This window comes from Canis lupus, chromosome 31, assembly GCF_048164855.1.
Source record: "Canis lupus baileyi chromosome 31, mCanLup2.hap1, whole genome shotgun sequence".
Classification (NCBI taxonomy): Eukaryota; Metazoa; Chordata; class Mammalia; order Carnivora; family Canidae; genus Canis; species Canis lupus.
The window spans coordinates 37,191,289-37,204,328 of NC_132868.1; the positions used below are offsets into that span (position 1 = coordinate 37,191,289).

At 41.2% G+C, this 13,040-nt stretch overlaps 1 protein-coding gene across 7 annotated transcripts in view; it reads right to left on the minus strand.

Moving 5' to 3' along the window:
* TNIK (TRAF2 and NCK interacting kinase) overlaps positions 1-13,040 on the minus strand; it is a 376,555-nt gene that overhangs the window by 145,485 nt on the left and 218,030 nt on the right. For all 7 annotated transcript variants that reach the window (XM_072808063.1, XM_072808061.1, XM_072808062.1 and 4 more), the window contains exon 3: positions 7,911-7,967. In XM_072808063.1, coding sequence (XP_072664164.1) covers positions 7,911-7,967 — 57 coding nt within the window. The remainder of the gene's footprint in view (positions 1-7,910; positions 7,968-13,040) is intronic.

The following is a 13,040-nucleotide window of genomic DNA, read 5'->3' on the forward strand; positions in this document are numbered from 1 at the left end:
TCCACAATAGCCCAACTGTGGAAGGAGCCTCAGTGTCCATCGAAAGATGAGTGGATAAAGAAGCTGTGGTCTATGTATACAGTGGAATATTACTCAGCTATTAGAAACGACAAATACCCACCATTTGCTTCAACGTGGATGGAACTGGAGGGTATTATGCTGAGTGAAGTAAGTCAATCGGAGAAGGACAAACATTATATGGTCTCATTCATTTGGGGAATATAAATAATAGTGAAAGGGAATATAAGGGAAGGGAGAAGAAAAAGACTCCTAACTCGGGGAAACGAACTAGGGGTGGTGGAAGGGGAGGAGGGCGGGGGGTGGGGGTGAATGTGTGACGGGCACTGAGGGGGGCACTTGACGGGATGAGCACTGGGTGTTATTCTGTATGTTGGTAAATTGAACACCAATAAAAAATTAATTTATTTAAAAAAATAAATAAAGGGAAGGGTTTGAAGTTTCAGTAGAAATTCTTCTTACTGAATGAAATTCTGCACACGGATAGAGGAATCCAGGAGTATAATTTAAGAGGTTGCCATATTCCAGTGTGTTTATTGGTGTAATAATATACAGCTTGAGGTTTGTTTTTTTAATCACATCTTATTAAATATGAAAATGTATTAAAAATTAAATGATAATTAAGCATGTATGGATCTCCTAAAATTATCTCAAGGTGGGGTTATGCACCTATAAACTATACTTTTACAGACCCCGAAAGGTTCAATGAGTTGCCTGAGCCTTGAGGGAACTAGGACTTTGCCACGACTTTCTGCAGGCGGTACCTGGATCTGTTGCATTTTAATCTTAGGCTAAAGAATTCATTCTGCGGATATTTAACTGTTTACTGTATCCCAGGTGCAATGCTAAATGCTAATAATATCATAATACAACCATGGGCATCACAGATTCAAGCTCTGCACCAATGACACTTACTATAGGCTGTGGGCACACAGATGGGAATCAAAGAATGACAAAGATGCACGAAGAATGACAAACAGGAGAGGTATGGGCAGCTCACCTAACTGGAGGCATTGGGGGACACAGCACCAAGAATTTCAAGTTTGAGCTGAATTCTGAAGGCCTTGTGGGGGTTACCCATTTAGGAAGAAAGGAAAAGGCTGATGTGAGACTAAGAAGGCAACTGTTTTTCCAGCAGAAAAATCGTGATTGCCAAGGCCCTGCAGCTGCAGGTTGCATCCTCTAGGGACTCTTGGTACCACGGAGAGATAAAGGAAAAATGTCATGCCCTAGTGTCAAAACTAGGATATACTCAGATGACCGTGCCAATCTGCAGGGCTCTTCTTTACCGTGAGGCTGGCCTGTTCTCTCCTGCTGGGAAATGCTGTCCCTTAGAGAAACCGCTAACGCAGCCCGATGTGCATTTTTCTCACAACGAAACCTCCACTGATGATGACTCTCAAGAAAACCATGAATTTTAAAAATAATAATAAACTACTCATGCTCAAATAATCCAGAAGTAAATGAGTTTCACCCCCTGGTAGTGTGGTCACTAACTTGCCTAAAGTCTGCCATAAATGAAGTGGCTCATATTGCTCTTAAGCAATCTCTCGGACACGTTGTGCATACACATACAACAAGCCTACCCATCCAGGCCATACACCCAGCGTGTGCGCACATGTGCAGAGGCCTAGACACACATAAGCCACCAAGAGGGGTACACTCTGTAGGCAAGATGGGGGGAGACGTGTAAGTGTGCATGTATAGTGGGCAGCTCGGCCTGTTCATTTTTAGAACTCTAGAAGCTTTCCAATATCTATCATCCCCTACAGAACGGAAGCACTAAACACAGGCTCCAAAGGCAGATGGTATTATGCAGGCAAAAATAATATTTGTTTATCTTTTCTTTTTGAAAGTTCTCATCATATGCCTCATTAGTCGGTCTGTCTGCTAAAGACACCTCCCTGAAGAGCCCCAAAGAGGTCTCAAGAGGTGTGTTCTGAAGGGTCTCTGTAAGCAGAGTCTGGGGTGGGGATTCCCAGGCTTTGTTGAACCCTCCTGAGGGCCAAACTCCTACAGCTGAGAATGCCCTTCCCCCAGCCCTAACAATGCAAAACCAAGATCAACTCTTCCTCAGATCTTGCGTAGCTCTCACTTTATCTGGAAACATCCTAGCCACACAGATAGGAAATCTTAAATTCTCTCTTATACTCTCTGCACACTCCTCAGAAGTTCAGAACTGTGATTCGGTCGTTCAACCATTTGTTCAGTGTGTATAAATGTGTTTTATGCATGCTGGAATGTAAGATTCCAGAAGATAGTGTGCGTCTCGGTTTTCACGGCCTTCACACTGCAACGCAGCACCCATTTATTCTTAAATGAATGAGGAAATGAACGAATGGTTGTGGTTTCAGCCTTCAGCTTCTGGAATCTAGCTGTCCGTTCTCTCTTAGAGCTTGCTCTATACTAAGTCATTTTGTATATGCTCAAGGTGAGACTAATATTGTTCAGGGGAAGACTAATAGCTCTGTAACTGAGCTGGCGAAGACAGGCCCGAGTCAAACTATTGACGTGTATTAACGAGTAACTAACCCAAGTATGGCACGTAGTTCATAGCACAGGCTGCCAGCCCCATGTTCTCATCTACTGATGATAGAACTAGGCACTCTCTAAAATCCTCTCCAATCGTACTGCCTGCCCCATTCAGGCATTCACTGTATCTTACCAGTAATAATTAAAATCATTTATTGAGGACCTGTTAAGTGGCAGGCACTATGCATTATGTCATTTTAGCCTCATCACAAGTTGGTGATGTTTGTATTTCCACCAAACAGGTAAGTAAAATAAGACTCAGCAAGGTTAAGAAAGCTGCCTGAGGTCACAGTCAGTAAGGAGGGTAGTAGGGCGTGATCTCAGCTCAACCTGAGATGCTGCGCCAGTGGTACACCCTCACCTCATTCCCATAACTGGGCTGTGAGGAGGGTGCACACACCCTGATTGGCTGACTTGGAATTCCAACTCTGCCATTTACTATCTGAGGGGCTTGGGCAAATTACTTAGGCATTTTGTGTTTTCAATTACTCATTTGTAAAATGAACAGTGTCCGCTAATGGGGATTGTTTTGAGGATTAAGTGAGCTAACATATATTTAACCAAGTACAACAGTGCCTGGCACATGATAAGTACTCAGCCTTTTTATTTTGACCATGGCTGTTGTTGTTATTACTATTATAAATAATACTATGTCCTGTGCTACCAACCACTCCACTGAATGGCCTCTCTTTGGGAGGGAGCAACAAAACATGCTTGGAGCAATATGTCCCCTGACTCTCCCAAACAACTCAGGATGAAAAGATTTTTTTTTCTTTTTGTCCAGTTTCAGTAAACATTCACTGAACCCATTAATTATGGGCAAAGCCCTCTACCAGAGGCTCCTGGGAGACCACTTCCTTACTCCTCAAAGAGAGATGGAGCCTGGTCATAAGCTTCAGTTACAGGAATTCAGTAAGCAAGACAGAAATAGGAACTCAGTCAAGCAGGGTTTAAAATGGATCCTCCTAGTAGGCAGATGTTTAGTAAATGCTTATTGAATAAATTAGTGGGAAAAAAATCACAGTGAATTAAACACCAAATGCCCTTCTGTATTAATTGGAGACTACAGCAATGTGTCAGAGGATGGACTTCAAGGATAGAGTTAAATTGCCCAGGCTGAAATAGTGACCCCACCATGTACATGTTATATTGAGGCTACTTAATAGGCCTGGTCTTCTCATCACTATAATGGTGCTGTTAATGGAAGCTGTTTTGCAGGTTGCTGAAATGATTAAGTAATCAATATACAGAAAATATTTAAAAGAGTTCTGGCTCATAATAATCACTCCACCAATGTTAGTTACCATTATTATTACTTTTGGCTGAAACATAACAAAGGCTCTTGGAGAGGCACTTTACGTAAGGACCAAATCAACTTTAAGCACATCCACTACAATGATAGTTGATGTCATGGTGTTGCAATTCTCCTGATTTTGCCAACTCAGCAACCTTTCCACCCTTTTCTCAAATACTTCTTTACGCTTTGCTTTGAGGAATCATCCTTTCCTAGCCTTTGACCCTGTAGGTCCCTGGGCCAGGTACCCAATCCAGATATGGAGGAAGGAAAAGAAGGATTGGTTCAGGGTTGGGGACATGACCCAAGCTTCACCACTGATATTCAGACCGGCACTTTGTTGGGACTAACAATGATGAAGTAATTAGAACATGAACCTGGAAGTGTTGGTGAGAAGAAAGCAGAGCCCAAAGAAAGAGAAAGATAACATTCCTAATCACATCGTGTGACTTCTAATAAACTCCATATTCAGCTTCATTTGGCTTGAGTCGGGCTTTGGTACCACAACCCAAAGTGTCCTGAGTAATAAGATCAGAACCACTCATTCTGAGTGAAGATGATTGGTGAAAGGTGAAAGCCTAGGATATTAAGTTATTATCTCCTTAATTCCTGTGTAGGCTTTAAGATACCATTGTAAAGGGACTAGTTGACACCAGGAATTTTTATCCAAATGAAAATGAGGATTATTTACAGGGTTATCAAAGAACCATAGTCTCTTCATATATGGTGGCCAGAAAGCAGTGAATATAAAAGCCTAGAAAAGTATCCTTCTGACTTTCATGAATCTGGAGTTCCTTGGGGAGCTTGTAGAAGAGGCAGGTTCAGAGGCTCCACCCTGAAATTCTACAGCAGGTCTAGAAATCTGCATTTCTAATGAATACCACTGGGGGGGCTGACAGTTCACTGAAGCTAGTAGTCCACTTTGAGAAACACTACCCAAGAGGGCCCAGTTTTGTTTAGATATTGTAGGCAAATCTAGAGTACACAAACCCAGCTGGGAAGGAATCCCTAGAAAGCTGCGAAATGAAGAAATTCTCATAATTATTTCAGGAACTAAAACAACTTCAAAGACTAAGTCTGAGTTGAAGTACTAATTCTGAAGCAAATATCGGCAAATTTGGAAGTGCCTCAGCTCTAAAACCAGAAGAGCAGAAGCATTATACCCAGTTCTTTCTGTGGCTAGTTTCTATTTAAAAAAAAAAAAAAAAGAAAGAAAAGAAAAGAAAAGAGGAAGTGGTGTAGAATAAAAACAATAATCTAAAAATTGATTTCAAGCTTATGGTTTTATCAATTTCATTACAATAAACTATAGTAACTTTGCAGTAGATCACTGCAAACAATTAACAAAGACGACCTTTGAGAATTCATCTCAGTTTTTAACAGAGCAGCTATAATGAGCACAATTATAATAATTGGTAAGAAGCTCTCGCAGCATTCCATAATACACAAAAGACAACACGGCAAAATGAAATAGATTGTTTTCTGAGGATACCACACAAATTTCACAAAGGAAATCTTATGCTGACTGTAATGTGTAAGGAGATGATACAAAAGTCATTTGATGCTGTATCAGACACTAAGAGAAATGAGAAAACTATCTCCTCATGTGATATCCATATTGATCTTTGTTAAGGGTCAGTGGTCACAAAATAGTCAGTAGTGTGTGTAAACCAGGGAAACTACCCAGCCCTTTCAACAAGGGTTTTCTAAAAAAATTAAGTCTAAGTGCCATAAAGCGTCCACTGTATGCTTCTCCTATGAACTGACAACAAACAGCCTTAGCTCTGTACCATCCTCTGGAGAATTGAGAAAGAAAGAGTCTCTCATATTCATTTTCTGCAGAGCTTCGCTATCTTGTGGAACCCAATTTAGAAAGGCTAATTGACATTCCCTAAACTGAAAATAGAAATGTTGGGATAAATAGCTGTGTTGATGCCACAGCAAGGTGGTCTAACAGCAATAAGTGGTTCTTTAAGTAACTTAAAGTCTCAGACATAGAACCAGAAACTATGAAAATAATATTCAGGGTTCTCAAGTCATACTTTATGCATCAACATACAACATTGTGGCCTGAGATTAACGATGCCAGTGGAAATCAAGCGTAGTTCCACAGAACCACACAACAGAACTTCATGGCATGAGTGGTGTGGGCTCCACCCACAGTCATTATTAAATTGCCAAGTGTATCACATGATGTGGATCCTATTCAATCCAAGAAAATACGGTGTTATGACTTCAGCAGAACTGCAAAATAAATTCTGACTTATTTTGTGGTAAAAACTTTATAAAAGGTTTACGTATTTTTTATGGGTTTCCGCGTAGAGGCTAAAAGTGCCTGATCTTGATTTTTGTGTGAGATCTGCTAACTGGTGACACCATCACCCATCCTCCCTCCACACCTCACAAAACACAGATTTTTAGCGGCACATATTGGGAGAATAAAAGACTACATTTCCCAGCTTCCCTTGCAGCTAGGTTTATGAAAGCAGAAGTGAAATGGAAATGTTGCATATAAGTAGAAAGGATTTTCGTGGAAGTAGCTCTTTTCTGTGCCCTTCTCCTTCCACCCACTCACTCTCCTTTTCTTGCCACCAAAGAACGTGATCGATGGAAATTGGACAACCACCCAGAACCTGAAGTGTGGAAGCCACTCCACCACCTGGTTGCCATGCAGCCTTGGGCTGTAGGTTCCAGGCTCCTCTAACATGGAAAAGCAAGACACTTCCATCATGCTTGAGCCTTTGTCCTTTTGAATTTTCTGCTTCAAGTGGTAGAACCAAAATGTAATTCTAAATAATCTACATGCAGCTTCTTCTTCAATAAAGGCCAGGTGAATTAATAAACTAATAGGGATTAAGTATTTGAGCTGGTTTGCAACCTTTGAAATTTGAATAATGTATTTACTTCAAATGCATTATTCAAATAAAAGGACAAATAAAAGGAAGTGGTACTTTAATGCTAAGAAACATGGGGATAATTTTTTTTTTTTTTTTTGCTGGTGAAAAATTCATATAATTTAAAGACAAATTCAGATCAATAATAAATAAGGAAAGGAAATCAGTACAATACATGGTATAAATGAACATTAGTGAAATTAGGATTATGGTAGACAATGTACCATATAATATCTACTTATCAAAGGTAACAAACGGGGCCAAAAGGATGTAGACTGAGATCTGACAAGCAGATATATTGTGTGTGTGTGTTTTTTTAATTTTATTATATGTTGGCTCTTGCTATCTTTGTGTGATTCATTTGTTCTATGTCTATTTACATTGAATAAACCACTTCCAGGTTGAATGGAAGACTTAGGTCCTTTAGTTTTTATGTATAGTGTGCAGACATCTCAGAAAAATCTCCAAACAACAGAAAATTATTAATATGCTTTTGATGTCCGGTGAGTCCTTTCAAGTCTGATTTTTGCTCTGTACTCTCAAAAAGGCATTAAATATTTTAAAGAGACCTAGCAAAAAGGATTGAAAGCATTAGATTTTATTTAAAATGAAGTCTAGTCCTTAGATTGCTTTTGACCTTCCAGGCAGAAGTTATATTTCAGTGTTGCTCCAGAATAAGAATTTTTGGTTATTGGGATTTTTTTTTTTTTTTTTGGTCAATATTTTGGAGGAGAGAAATATTCATGTGAAAAGGCCCTAATCAAATTGCAGTAGTGACCCAAACTCTTATCTACTCCAGCACTAGGTGGACCTTTGGGGAAACAGTTAAGACCCATCTCTTCTGTGTAATCTCAGTATTATTCTTTTAATACCTTCAAATCCGTGTTCTGTCTTCATAGGCAAATATCCGTGGCTGTGTTTATGTAAATTTTCAACACACGTTATTCACTCTAACTATAGAAGGCAGTGGGTAGGTATCTAATTTAATTAGAGTGATTTATCCATGGTCTTTGCAGTCAGCTGTTCAATACTCTTAACTGCTTTACATTAAGCTCAGTGGAGAAAGACCTTAGATGTTTAGGAAGATTCTATTTCTGAAAAACAATTTTTTTATCACTAATTTCTCTATCACAAATATAGAGCTACTGAGATGGAAGATAAAGATACATTACCCCTGTGACATCCATGACCTTAATGGCTGCAAGCTGGCCCGTTTTAACATGACGACCCTGTAAAGAAAAAAAATAATAAAAGATTTAGTTCTGATAAGCAATGTCCACATTCAGTTCCACCTATAGAGAACAATTACCCAGATGACTGTTACAGAATATGGATGGGGAAAACAGAAACACACACACACACACACACACACACACACACAGTAATCTTAAATGCTGGGTGGCTCAGTGGCTGAGCGTCTGCCTTTGGCTCAGGTTGTGATCCCGGGGTCCTGGGATCGAGTCCCCATCAGGTTCCTACAGGGAGCCTGCTTCTCCCTCTGCCTGTGTCTCTGCCTCTCTCTGTGTCTCTGATGAATAAATAAATAAAATATTTAGAAAAAAAAATCTGAAATGCTTTAAGGATCAATTTCTATGTAGTATTTACTTCGAAAAACATCTCCATCACTTTGATTTTGGATTTATTTTCATAGTGGTAAGTTAACCAAAAAAGGCAATGTTGAATAATTTGTTTCTATCTTCTCTCCAAGGTGGTAGATAAGGGCTTCTGTGGGAGGAAGGAAGCTCCGCGTGGAGGCGACACCAGTATCTCCTCTGTCAGAAAATAGTAGGTGAAGCAACTTTAGTTTCCTGGACAGTGAAAATATCTTGTATTGTAACAGTTTCAACTGGACAGGATTCTGCTCTAACTTGAGAATGTAAATTTATCTTTGTCTTAAACGTGAACCTAAAACAAAACAGGTAGTAATCAATTCAAATTTGTGATTAAAGAGGCAGCGTTGAGCATAAGCAGCTGCTTGGCTAAAGCAAGCATCTTTGGTCTTCAGAACCACAATAGAGGGTCAACCACACAGAATCCGAAGAAAATAGTGTCTAGTGAGAGGGCAACCTCCGAACAGAAGCTTTCTCTACACTTGCTCCTTGAAAAACGTAAAATCTACATCCAATTCTCAGACAGTAGCAAAGATGGTCAATACACATTCCTTCTAAATGCATTTTATGAGTGGCTTCTAAAATACATTTCGAGGACGCCTGGGTGGCTCAGTGGTTGTGCGTCTGCCTTTGGCTCAGGTCAGGATCCCCAGGTCCTGGGAACAAATCCCACACTGGGCTCCCTGCAGGGAGCCTGCTTCTCCCTCTGCCTGTATCTCTGCCTCTCTCTGTGTGTCTCTCATGAATAAATAAATAAAATCTTAAAAAAAATACATTTCAGCAATGACTGTGACCAGGAAGTATTATACTGTCTCCAAGATCAGCTGGATTCAAATGCCGGCTCCGTGACCTTAGTCAAGTCCCCTAACATTCTAACCTTCATCTGAAAAACAGAGATAGTGGTACCTGACTCCTGGTATCTCAGTGAGGATTAAATGTCATAACATATATAGAATGTTTGACAGTGATGAGCTGTCAGCAGGTGCAGTCTATGATTATTTATGACCCTGTTTTGTGATTAATGTTAAATGTTGTCTTTCCTTCTAGGCTATGTGTTTCATGAAGGCCAGGGCCACATCTCATTGTTGTATTCCCAGGGCCTGGAATGGTGGGTAGTCACCCCACAGCTGGAGTGGCATGTTTGTGGATGAAAACAGCAGGTGATGGAGGCATGGACGCTTGTAGTTGGGAAGAGGGGATAGGTTTGGCGCTGCCTGTCCCTTTCCTTCTCATCGCTCCCAGCTTTTTACACCCATTTTATTCCGATTCTGGTAGTGCTCCCTTCACCTTTCCATTTCCCATTCTGCTCCTTCCCTTTCCTCCTTAGTCAGGAAAGAGCTAAAAGAAGGAGGCAGCAACTCTTAACCCAATATGGTCATGAGCACAGCCTCTCCTACTTATTTCCTCTTTGAGACCCTAAGGGAAGGGCCTGGAGTGTTAGTGCACAGAGCCCTGGACTGGAATTCTGGAAGCCTGGTTCTGGTCTAGGTTCTGTTCATGACCAGCAGGTTCATCTGGGAAGAGTGATGTAACCCATCGGGGCCCTAGTTTCCCTGTCTGCAAAACATGGGGGGGAAGGACACAGTGGCTGGGGGTGGGGAGTGGGGCAGGGGGCAGGTATCATTGTTACTACCAACTCTTTCTCCAAAGAACACTTGGAATTGCAGTTTTCACCATGACTGAGCGGGAAGCATAGTGCTACTGCAGTTCAGTGTCCAGAGGCCAGGAATCCTACTTTCCTGTAGAAGTCCTTTCACACAAGGGAGAAGTTGCAAGTGTCCTCTGTTGACAAACACTGAATGGTCTCCAGAGTTGTCTGGGTCCCAGTAAGAGTCTGGGCCACTGTAATGATGACCTCAGCAAAGCAATCAACAGCTTCTCTTTGGGAATACCGTCGACTCTTGAACAATGCATGGAGTAGGGGCACTGACCCCTGTGCAGTCAAAAAATCCATGTATAACTCTCGACTCCTCAAAAACGTTTTACTACTAACAGCCTACTGTTCACCCAAAGCCTTTCTGACAACATCAAACCCTCGATCAACATATATCTTGTAAGCTGTATGTGTTATGTACTGTGTGCCCACAATAGAATAAGCTAGAGAAAAGAAAATGTTATTAAGAAAATCATAAGGCAGAGAAAATACATTTACAGTATGTAATGTAAAAAAAATCTTCGTACAAGTGAGCCTATGCAGTTCAGACTCATTTAGGGTTCAAACTGTATAAAGTCTTTAAAGCAAGGGCCATCAATCATACCTTGAACAGTGGCTGCTTCTCTACAAAAGCACTAAAGGAGGGTAGGGAAACGGAAGACAAATGCAGAGCGTCTGGCTGGTGTCCTACAGCTGTTTCACCTTGATGTTCTCCTAATGGCTCCATACAGCCGGATAAAGGCACACCCACCCCTGCATGTGGCCTGCACGGCCGCCTGGGAACCGACCCTCTATCTGCCGGACCACCTTGAGGGCCTCCCCTCCGCTCTTATTCTGTGGTCCCTGAGACTACACTGTTTGTGTTCTTTGAATGCACCATATTGTTTCTTGCCTCTCTGATAATGTGTTTTCTTTGCCTAAGATGCTCCTCTGCTCCTGAATCCCCAGTAAAGTTACTCACTCTTGTTAGATTCAACTCAAGTACCACCTCCCCTGAAATCTCACTGTCAATCCCTCCTCACCTCTGTGCACCAACGAACATGTCCATGTTTCTACCACGACATTGAGCCCAAAGAACCAGTGGTCCCCCTCCATCCCTCTCTGTTTTTCCTTCCCATTCTCCCTTCTTTGTCCTCTGACTTCATTTGCAGCAGAACCCCCACCCCCATCCCCACCAAAACAAAAGAAAACAAATCTCCAATGGAATCTTCCTGGTTCAAGCAAGGGCTTGACCAGCGAAGTCTGGTCTGCTCTAAGGGCCACCTCTTTCTCTTCCCTTGTCAATACACAGTTTGAGAAACATTACACTTGACCTTCAACTCCTTAAGAAACAGGGAATCTTCTTGGAATAAATAATTTGTTACAAGGACATGTCAACACCTCCTTCTTTCCACCAGCAGCCCCTGGAGCCGAGCGGATCTAGCCTTTGGCCCAGGTTGGAGGCCAGGAATAGAAGCAATCCACTTCATATTTCAAACACAAGGCAGGGGGTGGGTGGTTCTCAGTTTGAAAGAAATAAATTAAATATCTGCTACTTTTTTGAATATAGGGTATGTTGTTGTTTTTGTCTTTGCTTTTATTTGAGTGACTGTTATCATGTCACTGAAGGAAAACACCGAGAAAGAAAATAACCTACTTCTCTCCCATTTCCAATTTCACTCCCAAGCTGAAGAGCAGTTCTCGATGGCTCTGACAGATGACTGAATAACACACCTCGGGATGGCAGTTTGGGCTTTAAATGAGATCCTGGAGATGGAACAATTAGCAGCCTCAGCTCAGTCCCAGGCAAAGACATCCCCCGCACTCCGGGATAGGAAGGCTGCTGAACTGTCACCCTTTGATAGAAGAGGGCCACAAAGGAGGCCGCCTGGCACGAGGTGCCTTTTACATCACTGGAGACTGTCAACCCAGATTAGGATCCAGATTAAGGCTGACTTTGAGGAGATAGCCAGGAGTCAGCTGACCTAAAGATCCTAGAAACCCGAGGCGCAGTCATTGTTAGGAGTGTTTAAGGAGGCAACTTCATAAAATCACAAATAAATTAATAGGAGGAGCCCCTAAAGTGCCTAATCCAAGACCCTTTTAGAGATGAGGCCAAAATCTCACAATTAATGAGGACCTCAAACGCAGGACACCTCCTCTTCTCTCACGCATCTGCCATCCAGCCCATGAATTAAAACTTATCGTGAACATTTTAAGAAATTCTTAAACAAACCTTCCTTTCATATTTTACATCACAGGGGTGAAACATTGAACTGTTTATCTCTATTTCAGGTAGGATCCAAAAAAAAAAAAAATCTTTTTTATTTGAGGGCAAGGCAACATGGGAGGATGTTATTACAGGAGAATTTTAAAGCGAAAAGTTAACACTACTCCTAATTTTAATTTATTTCCACTTCCAAAAGAAACGAAAAATATAAACAGGGAACTCCATCTAAATTTGAATCTAAAATACATATTCAACCAAGGACAAAAAATTTTTTTGATCCTGGTTGGTGGGGGGAGAAACTTTAAAGGGAGACAAAAGGGTTACAGTTTTTTCTCCACAAAAATTCGAAAAAAAAAAAAAATCTTGTTGGACTGCAGTTGCTGAGTCATTTTTTTAATAAAAGAAAGAAGTTTTTTTTCCTGAAATAGCCAACAATAACAAAAATAACAGACTAAATCTAGACTAGAAAGCATAATTGGTATTCCAGTAGGACCCAAAGCCTATTGTCAATCACGTCCTCAAGCATAACAAGCAGGCCCACAAAAAAGGAGGAAGAATGAGCATCAAATTGGGGAGAGCAAAGGGTGTGGGGTCACTCAGAACTGGTGAGCGTGGTCCAGTCCCATCCTCAGACACACATCCGAACACACTCTGCTCCCCTTCTTCCTTTCTTCTATCTCACACTTGAAGTCAAAAAATATATATGCTGATTCTTGTTCTTTACAAAATAACTGCTGTGAAATCTAAATCACTCAAGGATTATAGTACTCTACCCCTTTACCTCCTCCCTCAGATGAATGCAAAGGAAAAACAATGGTTTTGTCTGAAA